At 40.1% G+C, this 19,096-nt stretch overlaps 2 protein-coding genes across 14 annotated transcripts in view; one reads left to right on the top strand and one right to left on the bottom strand.

The window, feature by feature from the left end:
* Window positions 1–18,899, bottom strand: part of ralgapb (Ral GTPase activating protein non-catalytic subunit beta) — a 21,964-nt gene extending 3,065 nt beyond the window's left edge. The window contains exons 1-26 of one of the 13 annotated variants that reach the window (XM_032520816.1): window positions 18,717–18,899; window positions 17,377–17,597; window positions 14,517–14,719; window positions 14,135–14,301; window positions 13,853–14,039; window positions 13,415–13,546; window positions 12,625–12,803; window positions 11,875–11,943; window positions 11,213–11,364; window positions 9,951–10,188; window positions 8,249–8,450; window positions 7,925–8,092; window positions 7,658–7,772; window positions 7,289–7,436; window positions 7,110–7,174; window positions 6,855–6,999; window positions 5,561–5,697; window positions 4,816–4,998; window positions 4,413–4,561; window positions 2,599–2,786; window positions 2,296–2,399; window positions 1,969–2,124; window positions 1,744–1,809; window positions 1,038–1,247; window positions 366–524; window positions 27–195 (exon numbers count right to left, since the gene is read on the bottom strand). In XM_032520816.1, the coding sequence (XP_032376707.1) occupies window positions 27–195; window positions 366–524; window positions 1,038–1,247; window positions 1,744–1,809; window positions 1,969–2,124; window positions 2,296–2,399; window positions 2,599–2,786; window positions 4,413–4,561; window positions 4,816–4,998; window positions 5,561–5,697; window positions 6,855–6,999; window positions 7,110–7,174; window positions 7,289–7,436; window positions 7,658–7,772; window positions 7,925–8,092; window positions 8,249–8,450; window positions 9,951–10,188; window positions 11,213–11,364; window positions 11,875–11,943; window positions 12,625–12,803; window positions 13,415–13,546; window positions 13,853–14,039; window positions 14,135–14,301; window positions 14,517–14,719; window positions 17,377–17,553 (3,868 nt within the window). In that variant the 5' untranslated portion in view covers window positions 17,554–17,597; window positions 18,717–18,899. The remainder of the gene's footprint in view (window positions 1–26; window positions 196–365; window positions 525–1,037; window positions 1,248–1,743; window positions 1,810–1,968; window positions 2,125–2,295; window positions 2,400–2,598; window positions 2,787–4,412; window positions 4,562–4,815; window positions 4,999–5,560; window positions 5,698–6,854; window positions 7,000–7,109; window positions 7,175–7,288; window positions 7,437–7,657; window positions 7,773–7,924; window positions 8,093–8,248; window positions 8,451–9,950; window positions 10,189–11,212; window positions 11,365–11,874; window positions 11,944–12,624; window positions 12,804–13,414; window positions 13,547–13,852; window positions 14,040–14,134; window positions 14,302–14,516; window positions 14,720–17,376; window positions 17,598–18,716) is intronic. The other 12 variants (XM_032520817.1, XM_032520818.1, XM_032520819.1 and 9 more) reach the window with 12 other exon arrangements.
* e2f1 (E2F transcription factor 1) overlaps window positions 1–19,096 on the top strand; it is a 408,003-nt gene that overhangs the window by 385,335 nt on the left and 3,572 nt on the right. The gene's annotated exons all lie outside the window — the stretch shown is intronic.

Genomic DNA, 19,096 nt, shown 5'->3' with positions numbered 1-19,096 from the left:
ATGCAGTAGTTAGCTTCGTAGCTTACCTGTTTGTTGTATATCATTGCTGTCGGAGCACGAGTTGAGGGTCCAGCTGGTATCCAGGTGTCCTGTCCACCCTGGGTGGCGTCCCACGTCCACAGGCCAGCCCAAGGACATCAGGAACTCCAAGAAGTGGGGCTGGACACTGGACGATGACTCCACATTCCTCAGGATCTAATCACCCCAAGCACACATCCATTCTTATTTAAAGATTATTCTACACATCTTAAGGTCAAGATCTGTATGTTAAATTCAAGCCATTTTATTCCATTTAAAATACAAGCCAAACGTGTCAATCGTTAAACGGTATACTGTTTTACAAAATCTGTTGCAAGTTCCCTTACCTCAGGGCTGCTTTTCTGTCCAGCCCTCACATAGAAAATAAAGACAGTGTCAAATGGTCGGCAGGGAAGCAGGTCCAGGTAGCTTATGTCATCAAAAAACCCTGGCAAGGATGACTCCAGGCCAATCAGATGAGGAGGTAGACGGCTGTTGTTGGGCTCCTGTCAATAATAAACAAATATACACACATTCTATATTAACAATATTAATATCTCATTAATACTTTACACATTACATCATAATTATCAATATAACTTTTTTGCATCATTCATTCCCCAGACCTTAATGTACAATACGTAATTTTTTTTGCAGCTAGGTGTCTCTACAGAGGTTTCTCAATCAAAACATTGACTTTTTGATGACGTCGTGAAGTTGCTTAGACACTTGGAGGTGGATGCATTATTTGGCTCTAGGCGCCCACGCAATGATTAAATTCCCTCAAACGTTACAGCATACAACCTCTTGTGACAAATATACATTTTGAAAACAGGCTACAAAATGTTATACATCATACAAATTATCTTTAAATTGAATCACATCGCAAAAGTACCAATTAAAGTTAGGTATAAGTAGCTAAAGGACTTATTTAATATCTGAATTTGGCAGAAAATGATTTTCGCAACTTTAATCCAAGAGACTTTCTCATCGGTCACGATCAGACAAATGATACCAACCTTGAGCGCCTCCAGAGACAGAAAGCCAAAGTGGGAGAGGAAGAGGCGTGCTGTCTGGAACTCCTGCGCGGGTGGAGGGGGTTTGCAGTCGGTCCGTGGATCAGGGTAAAGCTTGGACTTCCAGAGCTCCTCACTGTGCCGCTCCAAGGCGTTCTCATACTCTATCTGCTTGGTCATCAGAATACGAAGCTTGTCATGCTGAAGTTCCAGCTGAAAAGAAGAAGGGAATAGGGCAATTTTAAGAGGGTTGGCTAATGAATGGCACTCAACTGCATGAATTCAGCCTTAACCCACAACGACCACATCCCACAGTCCAAATACTGAGATGTCAACTTCCGAAGTTGATGTGAAAAGAGTCAGTAGTGTGCACCAGTGCTTTAAAACACTTAACTGGAGAAACCATTGTATTAGCAAAACCTGTACAATCTAATACAATCCAGTACAACAGCTCTTCAACAAGTTCAATTTTTTTTAAAGCTATAATGTTCACTTTCTTAACATCGTGTCAGAGTGGTGTTGATTCTGTTCAGCGGCCATTTTTCCGATTGTGGTTATGGTTTGAATGCTACATATTATTTGAAGGGTATTGCATTGGATTGAGAAACCGCACATCATCTAAGATCCTTGTGTTTTCCAACAAACCAGAGGATTTAACCCTTTTTTCCAAGAGACACCCAAGTGGAATTTCATCTATTCAACAACTCACGTTGGGGAAATTACTCATCAGTGCATTTGTGGCTCTCGAATCCTCCTGCCAGCCCATACAACACACCTGAATTTGTATAATAGCAAATATGAGTAAATTTAGTTATTGCGTGGCTGTATTTTAGCCATGACAACAACCATCTTGTTTTGGCTTGTGCCCAAGGTAAAATCATTTCATTTGTAATGAGTCATATGGTGGTAGGGTTCAACAGGATGTCAATCTCACCTCTTTACTGACAATGTCATCCAAGTCAGGAATACTGACATCAGCTTTGACAAGAGGTATCTTATCCACCTCTTCAGGGAAGGGCCTCTGCTTGACGTTGTACTTGATACCCACCCCATTGTTGGGTGTTGGACGGCCCTCTGGAACAAACACCTGCTGTAAAGGGAGAAAAGTAGACAGATATGGAGCATAGTTCCATTATAAACTAAAAAGATCGGGAGATTATACAAAAGCAAGACTCTAGCATGCCATTTTAACAACATTTCTGAAGTGCTACTGTTTTGGCATTGTTGTCTTTTATGATGCAGTAAACTAGTGTGATCTTACCCTCTGATTGGCCCAAGCTCCTCTGGGCTGGTGGAAAAGCTGCATGGTCCAGGCATGTCTGCCAGCCGTCCCGCGTATCAAGACGGTCACTGATGGACTAGGGTCTGTGAGGACAGAGATGCTCTCATTTATGGAGAAACAGGGTGGCCTGCAGGTAATTTAATTTACTTTCACGGTGCTTGGTACAAGGCGGGTGATACAGGTACTACTTGTACATTTAAAATGAACTTAGTAACATCTTAATCATTGTTAATATCTCAATAAACTGGTATTAGGTCAGAGGACAGATGATGAGCTACTGACTCTGCTCATTGCCGAGAGGTTGCTCCAGCATGGCGAGGATGACTGAGTTGTCCAGGACAAAGTAGCGGAAGTTGCTGGCTCCTGTGGCACCGAGTCTGGCAAACCGAATCAGGGTGTCTTCATTCAGCAGGCTGCAGGTGGAGGCAGGCCCGCTGGGAGAAGGGAAGGCCCCCAACACCTGCATGATACTGGGAAACAGCAAACAAGGTCAATACGGACAAGGCCGTTTTACTGCCTAATAGTTGTATTAATGCTGTGTGGAGGTTCAGCAGAAAATCTGGGGAAACTGGTTCATTTCATCAGAAGTAAAAAAAAAAAAAAAAAAAAGAAGAAGAACAATTACATAACTTAGTATAATGACTAAGACATACTGTGCATTTTAACCAAATTACAAAATTCCTTCTGGAGTCAACAATATTGTAAAGGTGATATTCAAATGCATGGCTAATAACATTTTATTGTTGACTTTGATTAGTCAACTTTGTTGTAACTTTTTCTTTTTTGTGAAAATATCCAGAAATAACCATGTCTAGAAGTGGCTGCTCTCTGGTAACAGACAGACTGATGTTTGAGTAATTTAGAATGTTACAGCCTTATTGCAAAATTGATTGAATTCATTTTTTTCCTCAATTCTACACAAAATACCCCATAATGACAACATGACATTTTTTTTTTTAAATGTTTGCAAATTCATTAGAAATAAAGAACGAAAACATATAATAAAAAGTATAATAAAAGTATTCACAGCTTTTGCTCAATACTTTGTTGTGGCACCTTTGACAGAAATTACTGCCTCAAGTCTTTTGGAATTTGAAGCCACAAGCTTGGCAGACCTATCTTTGTCCAGTTTCACCATTCCTCTTTACAGAACCTCTCGAGCTCCATCAGGTTGTATGGGGAGCGTTGGTGCACAGCTATTTTCAGATCCTTGCAGAGATGTTCAAGGGGATTCAAGTCTGGGCTCTGGCTGGGACACTTTAGGACATTTACAGAGTTGTCCTGAAGCCGCAATGTGCCTTTTACTAAGTGGCTTCCGTCTGGACAATCTACCATACAGGCCTGATTGGTGGAGTTCAGCAACGATGGTCGTCCTTCTGGAAGATTCCCCTCTCTCCACAGAGGAACCCTGGAGCTCTGTCATGAGTGACCATCGGGTTATTGGTCACTTCTCTAACTAAAGCCCTTCTTCCCTCGATCACTTAGTTTAGAGGGACAACCAGCTCTAGTAAGAGTTCTGGTGGTTTTAAACTTCTTCCATTTACGGATGATGGAAACCACTGTGATCATTGGGACCTTTAAAGCAGCAGAAATGTTTCTATACGCTCCCTCAGATCTGTGCCTTGAGTCTACAGACAGTTCCTTCAACTTCTGCTTGTTTAGTGATCTGACAAGCACGGTTAACTGTGGGACCTGTGCCTTTCCAAATCATGTCCAATCAACTGTATTTACCACAGGTGGTCTCCAATAGGATGATCAGTGGAAACGGAATGTACCTAAACTCAATTTTGAGCTTGATTGCTAAGGCTGTGATTTCTTTGTTTTTGAATTTTTATTAAATTTGCAAAAATCTCAAACAAACTTTATTTTAATTGTCATTATGGGGTATCATGTGTAGAATTTTGAGGGAAAAATAAATGTAATCCATTTTGGAATAAGGCTGTTAATTAACAGAATGTGGGAAAAAGTGAAGCGCTGTGAATACTTTCCATAAGCACTGTTCTCTTCTGTGTCGTTGTCATAAACTGCTGTCACCAAACTATATCACCAAACTGTAGTTTCAGGTCCATACTGAAGAAACGTTTTTGGAACCTCACCAGGACAAAGTTGCCTCAGCAGCGTCCTTAACCCTCATTGAAGCTGGGTTGTGCTCCTTCTCCCCTTTGTGTCGGACTTCCTGTTCCTGTCGGGACTTGCTGCCAGAGATTCCCAGCTCTACAATCTCCAACACCTCTACCAAACAATCCTGATCCAAAAGAAAAAGAGGTTGGGGATTGAATCTCAGAGCAAGAGTGCATATTTCTCTTTCACATAAATGAGGCTAAGACTTAAACACAATTGCCAATAAAATTCAGAGTAAATATTGTATCTAAGAGAAATGGCGAAGTTATGCAGTTTTCTACACGTTCTTGGTAGAAGGTGAATTTTACAATATAATTCTATTCCTCTATGACCAAACAAAATATCTGAAGGAAATCTTAGTTCAGTCTTTAAACTTACCTTCTCATCCAGCATGTCAGGGTGTTCTGTGAGCCACACACAGAGAAACTGGAAGGCAGCTACAATCATGGAGTGGAGGTCTCGGGACTGAAGAGGAGCAGGACGGCTACACTGGTACACGATGTACCCACATATAGAGCTGACAGCACGTTTACGGTCTGAAGAGTCCACTCCCACCTTTACCTGGTTAAGACATATACAACAAATACAGAAAAATGTATTACATGAGCTAGATTACAAAACAATTTTGTGCACTTTTTCTGTAGGCTTGGGTGCATAAGTGATTGGTTGTTTTACTCAATTAAGACACACTTGACTATTTGCAAAATATTACTAAAAAGTTTTAAAGTTACAGAACCAGCAGTATGTCATTTCAATAATCTCTATGAAACCTCTGTTACCTTTGCCTCTTCTTTCTCTGCTCCTCAGCACTCTCAAAGTGTCAGATATTTACATTTTATAGCCAATTACTGTCTATTTAACTAATGTAACCTTATTTAGAAACTGAAACATCTCATAGCAGGTGCACCAGTTAACTTGAATAGAGGTTTTTCTGTAAACATTGGTCAAAACAGCTGTGGTAAAGTGATAGAGTTGTTCTTGCTGTTGTTGTTATAGAGCAATGCAAAGGCTTCTGCTGGTTGAGGTATGAGTGAAAGACATACAACAGTCTCACCATGGCCTGGCCAGCTGGTAATGATTGTAGATTGTTACACTGAGTCTCTTTGATGTTTGGACATTGTACCTTTACCTTGGCGAGCCCAGCCAGCAGCTCCAAGGCAGCCAGTGAAATGCTCATGTCTTGCCTCCACTGGGAGTTGAGTCTCTGAGTGACCAGGTGAATGCTGCGCACCAGCAGGCCTGCCGCCGTATCTGGAAGAGCTAGACCATATAACACCCCAAAATACCAAACACCGCAAAGAATAGAGCAAAGCATGATTCAGGCAAAACAGCTAAGGTATGCAGGACAACAGGATAAAACGTTCTGGATACAGAGTTATTAATTATATGGTATTAAAAACATGCATTAGAACTGAGTTTAAAAGAAGTACAGCACACAATGTTTAGAGAAATTCAGATAGACTAAAATATAGAGAGTAAATAAATTGCTGAATAAATAGGGCTGAGCGATAGAGTTTTGATTTTGAACGAAAATAAAATGTTATGTATGATTTAATCAAACTAGACTGAACTAATTAAAAAGCTCAGTAGTGAGATGCTAACATACTGAGGGATTCTGGGTTTTTAGCTGAGGTAGACCATAGAATATGAAGAACGGTGCATGTGGATTTTGAAGTAACTGATAAATATTCTTTCTGTTCCTTTACATATTAAAGAAACTTTAAAGAAAAGAAGCTCCAAAGTGTTAATTTGAGAATGGAATTTGGTGTGGTGGTAGAATGGGTTTGCAACCTCTGCCAGAAACAAAGCAGTCAAAGTAGGGTAGCGTATATAACAGCTGTCTCCAGACCTCTACCCACTCTGAAGTCTTGTTTTTACTGTCCAGTACTGAGCCTCACAACACAATGTCACCGTCCTGTCCCACAGGAACCCACACTCCCATTTCCTGTTAGACAAAGTTGCCGATAAGCAGCCCAGTGTTTAGTGAAAGTAGATATAAACTTGAGGGAAAAATGAAATGAGAGTGGCTATTGTTTCTAAACATCGCTCAGCCCAAGTAAAGAAAAGACAAAGTCTTTGAAAGGACTTTGATTAGGCAACCAATCAATCAGAGAGAATTATGAAGTCAGCAGGCACTTCATACATAACAGTGCCACAGCATCACAGCAAATAACTTGGTTTCACCTACAAAGACATTTTACCCAACGCTTCTTAACTCTGAATACCACTTTAACCACGTTAGCTATAAAGAACAAACGTGTTAAATTCAATTAGTTTTGCATTGTTCAGAAAGAAGGTACTTATCACAGGAAATAAAGTTCCAGCATGTTATGCACAATCTGACCAAAGCTGGCACCACTGTGTTATTTCAGCGAGCACAAGGATATTAGTTTATACGGAGAAGCTGTGTGTCTTACCGTAGTCTCGAAGCAGGGCCTGGGCAGGACGCTCAGAGTCTGGGCTGGTGGCCTCCGTGCTTCCCCCACTGGTGAAACTAATGCCACTGTTAGTACGGCTGTGACTTTGACTTCTCACAGTCATGTGGCTCCCATCAACACTCCCCTACAACCACAGAAACAAAGCAATATTGATGTCTAGTGCATCACTCTGCTTCTAGCATTATAAAATGTTAATGGTTCATCATTAGATAACAGCAGTGATCTGAGTCTTACTGTTTCAGTCTGTGCACCTATGGACTCCAACAGTGCCGAGTCTTGAACAATATTTAGCATTGCACCTGAGAGAGGAGGGTGTTCAATAATTAAACAATACATAGAATAATAGACTCCAACACAGTCAAAACATGGTTTAACTAATCAGATCATTAAGAAATGAAGAAGCCAGTAGATACCCAGGATGAGCTGTGTGTTGGTGGTGTCAGTCTCAGTCTGAAGTGCTCCTATGAGGACATTGACAAGACGTAGCCTCAGGGACAGGAAAGACACAGGCTGGTCATGAGGCCACCCATCCTCCTCATTGAACTTTCCTTCCAATAGAACCTAAAGCACAACAGCAACATGGTAAAGAACCCAGCGAATGGGTTTTTACCTACATGTGGCTTTATGGTACGGAACTGTACTACTGAAATGTTTCGACAAGGATTTCACATAAGCTGCAATGACAATATATGATTCATTTCACACACTGCAAACCCAAAAACATACTAAATGCTGCACTTAAGTGGTAGATAAAAAAAAAAAAAAGATACCAAAGCTGTTACCTCTGATTTGATGTTGCCAAAATGATGTGGCAATGACAGCATGGCAAGCAGGATGTTTATAGAGGCTCTCCTCAGATCGGTAGGATTAACATACATCTTGAATTTGGACAGCTCCCTGTTAAAGAAAAACGCATCTCGTGTATGTACTTCAAGATATATTCTTAAAACCTATAAAGATAAATCTCACTAAAATCATATGATCGGACAATGTTATCCAGTAAACACAAGCTGTTAATTAAATGGTAACCAATCCCAAACCAGTCTAACCTGTCTGGTACAATAGTCTCCAGGGCAGCTATGAAGTAGGGCACCACCACATTGATTCCCTTTAGGTCAGTACAGAAGAGAGAGGACGAGTTGAGAATGATAGAAGCCAGAACTGGTCTGCAGATAAAATCAGAGATCTGGAGACCCTGAATCAGGACCATGTAGAACCTACCAGGAAGAGAAAGGATAATTATAGTTTAAAAAAAGTTACAAAAACAAAACAAAACAAAATATTCAATGAGACTAAAACCATGTCCACAGTTAGGTTGTTGCTTTCATAAAAAAAATTGTCATGATAAAATATAAAACTCTTGACTAAGTTACCTGGACAGGTATACAGGCAAAATATCTTCTCCAGTTTTCTTGCTACAGTAGATGCGGCAGAGAGTCCCGCAGGCCTCAGCTCGTCCTGCCTCGTAACTCTCTGGGAACTCGTTGGCGTCAAACATGGGGTTGGACACCATGGAGTCAGTGGACATTTGGGATCCCTTCCTCCTTAGCTCCAGACCTACTTGAGTGGCTATTGCTGTAGAGAGTGCAAAAAGACAGAGAATGAAAGGACCCTGAGTTGTAATTTGGTCAGTAGTATACATGCATGACTGAATAACAAGCAAACATCGAAATGCAGCTACTATATGCACACTAAAATAAAAGAAAACAGTAAAAAAAAAGAAAGTTAAAAAAAAGAATCAAAGCAGATATTTAATCGCTACAAGATCACAACATAATCACAACAAGAGAAAACAAAGACTTCAATGACTGCAAACACACGCTCACATTTAAAAGCACAAAGGGAACTGAGACACAAAGATTTTGCCACAGAGGTTCTACCTATCACTGGTACAAAGTATGACCAAGTGTAGTGTGCTAGTAATAAAATGTTTCAGCTGCAAGATCACAAGGCAAAATCCCTATGTCAGCTCCCTCACTGTTGCAATTATATGACTGTCAATCAAAGTAGAGAACATTCACTTCATGCACTGAGGCACCAAACCAGTAAAATCAAAACTCAAGTGAACTGACAATACAAAGGGAAATGATAAAAAACAACAACATAAAAGCTTAACTTGAGGGGGGTAAATAAATAAACTAAATAATAAGGATTAGTGTGACCCAAGGGAAAAGAACAATGGGAACTTAAAACAGGGTTGCGTTGTCACAAACTGGCAACGTTATGGTTGAGACAAGTGGTCAGTTGGTGAAACCCATTCCATCACCTTTGGAGAAACGCTGAGAGAACGCTGGTGAACTTTTATATATGACAAGCAGTGGGAACAGAAAATGACGATAATGGCGATGATCATGAGGAACTTAACTAAAAAGCAGGAAGACTTGTCAAGAAACGCAAATTAAGTGAGGAAAAAAAGCTGCTGTTCCTACTTACAAGATTTATAAGAAAGGAGAATTTGGATAAAAGAGGCTGCAAGATAACAGAAATAGTGGAGAGACACAAAATCAAAGCAGATCCAATATGTTGGGATCAATTCATATCAGGCATGAATTGTGTGTGTGTTTTTTTGTTCTCCTCAATACATGACTTTTGACCCATAACAACTCTTAACATTAATCAGACATGGTAGACACGTGCAGAACACTACACCCAAAAGAGAAAACAAATGGAGAGCCAATGACCAGCCAAATTTTTAAAGTATTTTTATGTGCTGTCATTGACCCCTCTGGCGATGATTTTATCAATAAAATGGCTGTATGAAGTCCTTAACATATGATTATAGTCTATATGCAGTTTTAGCTAGGTTTATATAGTTGGTAGATGTAAATGGATTAGAATCCGATGGAAATCTCATACCAGGCCACTTCTAACCAAGCCCCCCACACACAGAAGGGCACAAAGAAGTTTTAGAGAAAAAGGTGAAAAAACAAAAAGGATATCCCAACGACATACAGTAAAAAAATAACACCAAAAAAAACATAACTCCACAAAAAACACGTACTTATGAACAGCAACAAAACACCTACCTGCCCATGCATAAAAGAAAATTCTATTAACCATCGCCCCACTTCTTACCGGTCATGCTGGGGTCTCGGCTGAGGCCGCTGTGGAGCTTACAATGGACCAGTGCAGCGTCGAACAGCCACTGGCCGAATAGATTGAGGATGCTGTTGACCTTTGGCCGCGCTGGGGCCGGCAAGGGCCGAGTCTCCCAACTGCTCTGGTTGGGGCTGGAAAGCAGGGTCGGGGAGGATGAAGTTTGTTGCTGCTGCTGTTGCTGCTGGGATGCTTTGGTTGGTTGAATACCACTGCTCTGCAGGGTGGGAAGGGATATAGGAAGATATCTGATTAGGCTGTTGACAACATGACTAGTGTAACTAATAATTTATTTGATAAAGCACCTTTTACAGATTCACAAAGTGCTTCACACAATAAACATTTTTCTTTTTAATAGAGTAGGATCCAAAACAGAAAATAAACAAGCAAACACAAAATATAATACCAATAAAGGTAAAAGATTAAAAGACTAAAATCCCGAAATTACAAATATGAGACAAAAGCGAGTTGAAACAAGTGTGTCTTCAGCTGCTTTTTAAAAGCGTAACATAAGTCAATAGAAAGGGCGCTCCACAGAGTCAGAGCGACCACTTGAAAGAAACGGTCAGCTTTAGTTTTCATACAAGTGCGTGGGACCACCAGTAATCCCTGGTTTTAAGACTTGAGTGACCGTAATAGATGGATGGAGCAGGTCAGATATATAAACAGGTGCCTGACCATGCAATGCTTTTTATGTAAGAACAAGAACTTTAAACTGGATCCTGAACTTGATTGGAAGCCAACGTAACAAGGAGAAAACAGGAGTGATGTGTGACATCCTGCTGGACCTGCTCAACAGCCTTGCAGCCGAGTTCTAGACCAGTTGTAAACGGTCCTGGGACGACTTGTTGAGACAGGGGAAAACGGAGTTGCCGTAATCAAGCCGGGATGACACAAAACCATGCATGATCATGTTAAATTCAGATTGCAAAACCACGGCTCTAATTAACTAACAGATCACACACAGCAAAGGTCAGGTAAAAAGAAGATTTGTTGAGATTTCTTCACTTAAATAGTAAAAAACAAATGGCAGGAAAGGTGATCCACACACTGACCTTGACAAGTGTAGTGTATTCTTCTGTAAAAGTCTCGGCGAGTGTAGCTTTATAATCAGCCCTGCTCTGTTTATAGATTGTCTTCAAACAATGTTATAGGATAACAAAATTAAAATAAAACAGACCATAATTTTTTCCAACTCTGCACTTACTATATTTTTATGTTAATGTAACACTTGAACTTACAGTTGAACTCTTGCTTGTTGTTTTGGTGACCACTGTATGCCGTTGCTTGCGGCTGTGAGGGGGGGTGGTGTTGGTGATGGAGGGGGGTGGAGACATGCTCATTCTGTTGACTGGGGTGGGCGGGGCACTGTCAGCTCTGGGACGTGAAATACCTGTTGGCAGAAAGGTAAAATGAGCTGGGACTAAATTTAGTGTTCTTCCACCCATAGCAAGGGAGTAAAAAGATTTTTGATTAGCAAACAAGACACACATTTTCATTCCTCCACTTTTCCAGTGGACAGAACTTGTTTTGGTTAAATATAATCATTTGAAGCCTTTTTCCAGTTTCTAATGTTATGAGAGAGAGCGAGAGCGAGAGAGAGCGAGAGAGAGAGAAGAAAATTAAGTGGCTTCACAGTCTGTGATTGATCATGGACAATTTTCATCCATAGACATGCAAGACAATGGTTAGAGATGAATCAGCAATAGTCATCTATCCTTCTTGATTTACTTTGGTACCCGCAACAGACCCCTTGTTGAAGATCTTGTAGGTTAATCGGAATGCCTAGAACAATCATTTTGCTACGGCAAGACTAAGCCCAGTTGTTAATACCATCACCACCAATAAATAGACTCCATCATATGCCCATCTCATTTTATGATGCATCAGCTAATGTCTGTACCATGAGAGGGCCGCACTTGACAAAAAGAGACCACCTTCTCCCGTACATCTCTCTTTTCAACAGAGACACCTACGGTGTAAAGAGAAAAATCACACCGACATATTTTTATTCCAATGTTTCAACAGGGACTACTGACTGACATCCTCCGTCTTGATTTTACTCAGGAGTTCTGCCCAGAATATCAACTGGAAAGGAGTAAAACTGTTACAAGAAATAAATGCTTGGAATTGCTGTTAATAGTTTAAATGCCTTTCAGAGCATATTACAATTTTCACTACTAACTTACTAAGTTTCCTAATTACTATAATTTACACTTCTGTGTACACTTTTATAAAAACAATTCTTTTAGATTTTTGAATGTATTTTTCCTACCCTCCAGTCACCCATCGGTATCCTTTGATTTCATTACAGTAGGAAAATGTACGTGCATCAACTGTACAATTGCTTGAGATCACAATAACACTATGTCTGATTTTATTTTGTTGTCAAAGTAACATCTCTTTTGCATGTACTGCAGGAGAGGCTTTGAAAATCTTTGCAGTCTAATCCTTTAACAAAAGCCTGTTGAATGTAACAGGTTACCCTACTGAAGCAGGTAGCTGCCTAGGAGGTAGGAACAACTCAATTTCAAAAATCAAAAAAAGAAATAAAACATCATGCATTGGAAAATGAGCAGTAAAGTTAACATGTTTTGTTGCACTTTTGAAAAAAAGGTGCCAATCACTCTGAGCTTTTCATTTTCATTCTTACCTAAGAAGGCATCCACTAAGCAGCTGATGCCCCGCATGGCCCTGAAGAAGATTTGGGGTAGCTGTTTCAAACATGGATGCAGCACCACCTCATGAGGGATAGTGCTGGAGTTAAGAAACTGTTCCTGAAACTTCGGAGTGGTGCTCACTATTGCAGGGTTGCTCAGGTCAACTGGGTTGCTAATAGAAAACAGAGAAACAAGCAGATTTATGGATTAAGCCAAGAGTCTTCAACGTTCTTTAAGCCAAGAACCCTTTAACTGAAGGAGAGACAGAGCAGGCACCCCCTACCACATTTATATAATATAAAATAATAATATATAATCATTATAATAATAATTGTCATGGTTTTATAAACCATGTTTTAATGGTACACATACACGTGGAACAGTGAATCCTCAGGATGAACTGTATCTGTCCATCTTAGGGACTACAACACCTATAGGCCAGTTAGCCTATCATCAGTGAGGTTTTTTTTTCAATAAAAATATTGATTTATATTTTCTGATAATATGTCAGATTTATTTTATTATTATTTTATTTTTATTTTATTTTTATTTTTTTATTTTAAAAAAATGTAACAATAATTTGGTGGACCCCCTGCGGTAACCCCTGTTGAAGATTTCTAGATTAAGAAAAAATTTTACATTTTTTTTTAAACATGAGAGTACATAAAGAGGATAAATATTCATCAGTTCCACTCCGTGGACAGCTTCTCTATCTTTTACTACATGAAAAACCTCTGTGTCCATTAGAGTTAGATTGGTGTTTTGAAATGAGGATTTATGCACCTAAGCATGTGGAGAAAGCGGTACCACGTCTGTGCCACACAGTCATTGTCCATCTCTAAAGGAATCAGGCTGGCATCTTCATCAGGAACTTTAAAAGGTGGGAAAGACGGTCCGTGGGTAAAACGCAAGAGCCTGGATTGAAGAAGAGACAGGAATGTACAGATTATCCCAAACATCAGTAGAGAATACAGTAATTATTTTACTATTTTCATTGTTACAACCATTAATATATTTCCCACTTCAGAGGCAACTACTCTTAGTTTAAAATTAGGTTTGCTTCTCCGCTCGGTAGACACAGGAATTAAACAGGTTAGACAGGCCAAGTGCCCAACTATCTTAATACTTATCAAACAACTTAACAATAACCAAAATCACTCTCAGGAAGAAACTATTTAAAACTTTTTCAGCACTAGATCAAAGTTAAGTTGCCTTTCTGACCTGGAGGTCAGGGCACAGGCCACTCTGCTCCACTGCTCTACAACAGGAGGGTGGTGTCTCCAGTTAGCCAGCATCTCCCTTGCTGTTTTCCAATATGGTGGCGTGGGAAAGCAGCGGGCACATGCCAGTAGCCAAACCTCAAACAGCACTGCCATTAACTTCTCTGCAAGTTTCTCTGCCACCCCAACTGAAATGTGTAAGCAGATTATTTCTATTAGTAATCATCATTCATAGTTAAGTGAATACAGCAAGAAGGGTTCCATAGGACGGGGCGGGGCATACCTCCAACTGTGGGCGCAGCAAGTAATGTGTCATTGATGCGAAGAAGAAAGAGCAACAGCACCTCCCAGGTTTCCCTCACCATGGAAACAGACTCTCGTGCCAATTTCTGGACTGCAGTCAGAACCTGCTGGCAAAGCCTGATGTGGTTCAGACTGTGGTGGTCAGGCCTAGAGGGAAAGATGGAGTGTTTGAAACGAGGGGATGGAGAGGAAATCAGAGAGAGAGAAGGAATCAGAGAGAAAGTGTGAACAGCAGTTATTATAAGTGACATCAATAGTCAGAGATATTTGTAGGGAGACAAACAGCCACAAATAGTGCAAAGACAAATGTATGTGACAACAGCTAACGGGAGATTAAGGATCTGTGAACATTTCTAACATACCTTGGTACAAAGACGTTGTACAGATGTTTGAGGATGGTCTGGACGTACATATTGGGTTCCTTGACCACAGGCTGAGGCATTGAGTCCCTGGGTGACACCAGGGCCATCATCCAGTCTGTGTACACATCCACACACAGCTTGACAGTGTCCCCCTCAAGGGGGAGGGTGAGGCCATAACACAGCACCTCCATGGTCCATTTCACCTAGGAACCAAACCGTTTTCACTTTCTATGAATGTTTTTAAGTTATGAGTTATTAGTTCATTTTGTAGCATTTCACTATGTAGCATATTGCTGTCAATGAGTCCTGTATCCCACTGCACATGCCCCGGAGACCAGGACAGCTCCCAAAACATACTTCAACAGTGCCATATTCTGAAAGTGCTTATTTTGATAGAATACTGTTGCTTTGTGTCAGACTGCACTATGACAAGATGGAGCATAAGCATTTAAGAGCATCTTGTTTACTGTCTCATATCAAGGAAGGCCAAAGGTTTAAGGCAAAAGGATGATGGCAATAACAATACGCCACCTCTCCAACCCATATTTTATTTAGTTTCTCGCTAAATCAAAAATAAGCCGCCAATACAAAAGACAAGTGATGTATAAAAACCAGATCATTATTCGCCAGTCAATGTTACATTTAAACATTGGGGTGAATGTATCAAAGACAACAGCAAAGACAGGAGAAGTCCCAATTAATTATGCTTTCTCGCCCATGATCCTGATCCAAGTCAGTGTCTGCCAATTATAAGTCCAATCAAAGATTTGTTTTTTCTACATATACAGCTACTTAGTCTAAAGTCAACCTTCATTAAAAGACTGCATAACAGCCCTCCCTTGACACTTTCCTGCAATATTTTGTATACTATTAATGAAAAGGGGAGAGTAGTGGATCGGTAATGGCAAGAAGGTTTATCTAAGCTTTATCCTCAGCATGAAGTGAAGTTCAAGTAATGGCCGAAATTTAGATGTATGGTGAACATGGAAGGAATTGCGGAAATATTTTGACCCCAACCCAGCTTCTCTCGACATCCCTTCCTGATGCATGCTGTTATATCATTAATGAAAATGCTGGCTTGCTGTGAGTTCTGTGGTTCACTGGATCACAGCGGTGTATTAGTAGACGTTCCAGTGTTTTCATACAATACATATCTACCAATCTACCAATCCTAGGGAAGGACATCCCTATTAACACTAATATTTTTTTTATCATTGTCTATATAGTGTGTGCTAAAGAGGCTTTAAGATATGAAAATAACCATTTAAAAAGTATTATTTTGCACAATCCACACACAACAGAAAAAAACATACACAACACCAAACACTTCCGTTATCATGATCGGTGAAGTAAAGGGAGGGGGAAGCGTTTGTTGTGTTTCAGGTGTAAACTTCCTGAAGAGAAAGGAGAAGCTATCTCTGTAGCACTCCATCAGTCGTGCTTTATATGCTAGAGTAGTTAAACCAAAGGTACTCCTACGTAAAAGACAAATGACAGCCAAACTGCAATTTGCCTAATGGCCTTTAAATAGACTTTGAGAACATGAGAAAAAAAGGACTCTGGTCTCATGAGGCTAAAAAAAAAAATCTTTGGCTTTTATGTCAAGCATTAAATCAGGGCAAACAAACATACTATCATCCCCACGGTGAAACATGGCAATGGTAGCATCATGCCATGATTTTAACGACAGGGACTGGGAAACTGGTAAGGATTAAAGGAACGCAAATACAGAGAGGTCCTTGAATAAATCATGCTCCACGGTGCATGCATCCTCGTGACACAAGGCACAAATCCAACATAGCACTGGTCTTTGTACCAAAGTTGTCCAGCAGCCTAGCTAGATGCATGATAAACAGAAACACAGAAAAGCTTGAGTGCGGATCAAGCAAGGGAAAATATTCCCAAATCTAGGTGTGCAAACCGGATATGAAATAGTCAAGAGGAAGTATGGCTAATGATTATTCTGCTCCTAGAAAGTACTGAAAATTTAAATAATATTATATATATACACACACATTTCCAAAAATCATATTATTTCCATGTACTTTGCAATGATTGGGTATAATGTTTGGAGTTAAAAAAAAGAAGTTGTATTTTTTTATAATACATTTTATCCATCTGAAACACACAAAATATTTAAAAATAAGTGACAGATGCAAACAGCACAGTGTAGTTACTTTTTGTACCATACCTACATTGGTTGCCACAGTAATGACACATATCTGTATGTAAAATAGAGGTGCCCTCTGAATGCAGTGGGCAAGACCAAGCAGTCATTGTATTTTTGATTCTGACTTCAGTTGGTGCATTAACAGTTTACATATGGCACTTAAGACAAGACAAGCAATGTAGGAACCTGTTTTTTAAAGTTGATTACTGCTCAAATTGCAGCATGTCATTTCAAAAAATGATTGTGCAAAGCAAAAATTATTTGTTCATTCGCTGTGGTGACGCTAAGCAGTGTGTCCACAAATAATATTTGCATCACATTCAAACTGATTTTAGCAGATTAACCTCGATGGAAAAGATCTGATGCCTTGAGGTTTTACTAACCATCACCTACATAATAAGTAGCATTTACTTGAATTACTTTTTTTTTTATGAACTCTTAAGCAATTTGTCCAAAAGAAATTAACCAAGCACACCGATAGCACCATCAGAGACCTTGTAACAGGTGTTGCCTAAAATACATTTTTTGATGGATCCCATTTAAGTCATATAGGAATATGTTTAGAGCTGACAGGCTCTCCAAAGCTTTAGTAATAGAACTGGTAGCTTGGCAGACAACCAAAGCATTAAAATGATATGTCAAACATTGCACAGTGCACACTCAAACCTAAGGTACAGCAGTGTTTCTCACCTCCTTGTCTGTCTTGAGGATGTTCTCAGTGGCGACAGGGCTTACAGCTGTGCCCAAAGGCTTGACTACAGCATTTGCCACCTCCGTGCCCACGCTAGTGGGATAGGTGTGCAGAACACTGAGGTGGCCCTGGTCACTCTGCACCACCAACTGCAGCGAGCGCCACTCAGAATACATGCTGCTGATGTCTACTGCACTCTACTCACACCTCCTGCCTCCACCTGCAAACACACAAACCCATAAGTTAACTTTATATGGCAAGTTAGAAAAACTAAAATAGGCTAACATGTAGCTAACATTTAGCACGAATACAGGCGTGGCTGTGTTGTGAGAATACTTCCCCAAAGCCGTCAACATGTAACCACGTACAGGTCGATATTCCTTTTGATAATCGTGTTGATCTTGACTGCTTGATGGAATATCAAAGGTCCATCAAGTAGTATAACTATCACTTGATTTACCTTTATCCTTATCTTACTTTATCCTTATCTAGCTTGTGTGTTTTGGTGAAGGAAAAATGCAGGCTTATAACGTATTATGATATGTTAAATACATTTGCAAAATTATTTAGAATGAAAAGATTAAACCCTTGTCGTTTACACTGCATGCATGTCGAAAAAAGGAGCGTACCGTTATGATTAAACAATATAGCTAACGAGTCTGAAGTAATATTCATTGGTGTAGCTAGTTAACGTTAGCTGTAACGTCAGTTTGACAATAAACGGGACCCATCAACAGCCCAGGTTGTTTACCATTATGTTCATGCCAGCGTTATGTTCTGTCATTCCATAGCTAGCTAGCTATGTAACAAAAAGTATCAAGTTTGGCATTAAATAGCATAAATTAAACACTAACTGGATTTAAATTCCCGTAAATTTAAACTAAGTCAAGGAGCATCTCGGACGGTAACAACCACTGACGTATAATAATAAGGTAACAAACCAAGGAATCACAACCAGGAAACGGTTCTCAAAATGATTAGCTAACTTGCTAACGTTAGCTAGCATTGACATCAAAACATCGACCTCATCTTGTAGATGACATAAACTGAAGTTACATGTTGGTTGGCTTCTGTGTAACATGACTGTCACTCTGACTCACAAACTGCTGTAGTTAAAACATAGGTGCGGTTATATGCACTAATTTATCAGTTTGTTATCTCCAACTACGATCCAGTTGAACCGACGTTGCTAGCTAGCTTTGCTAATTTTAGGTGCGCTAGCCCGTTCGTTGACATTAGCTGAGCTGGCTGTCATTTTGCTAGCTACACAACTTTGCAAAGACCCTAACGTTTGCTCAATACCAAGCTAAGTAAAGTTAACCATGTTTTTTCCATTTACCTGAACGAAGTGGAACTGTTGTCATAACAGAGCTCTGAAACCCGCAGTTGTTTGTGCTATGTAATCTGGACTAGACCATAACAGCGCCCATCTTCGCAATGTCAAGGCTTGAATATTGGGAACAGGATACGTAGCTAGATTGTCGCCCCCTACCTTCTGTGCTGGTACAGCAACTGCATCAGATCTGATGCTGCCTTCAGGTGCTACTGGTGAACTCCCGTCCGCTCGAAATCTTTCTTGGGACCCATTCAGGTGATCCTGGTCAAATATTGGAACAAACAGTATTGTCTTCATAACTGCTAACGTTAATTGTTTAGTTTTACAATGCAATGGAATTGTGATTATGGCCAGGAGCTCTGATGAAGGTCCCTCACAGGTCT

This window comes from Etheostoma spectabile, chromosome 7, assembly GCF_008692095.1.
Source record: "Etheostoma spectabile isolate EspeVRDwgs_2016 chromosome 7, UIUC_Espe_1.0, whole genome shotgun sequence".
Lineage (NCBI taxonomy): Eukaryota > Metazoa > Chordata > Actinopteri > Perciformes > Percidae > Etheostoma > Etheostoma spectabile.
This window is presented reverse-complemented; position numbering and strand designations above follow the sequence as displayed.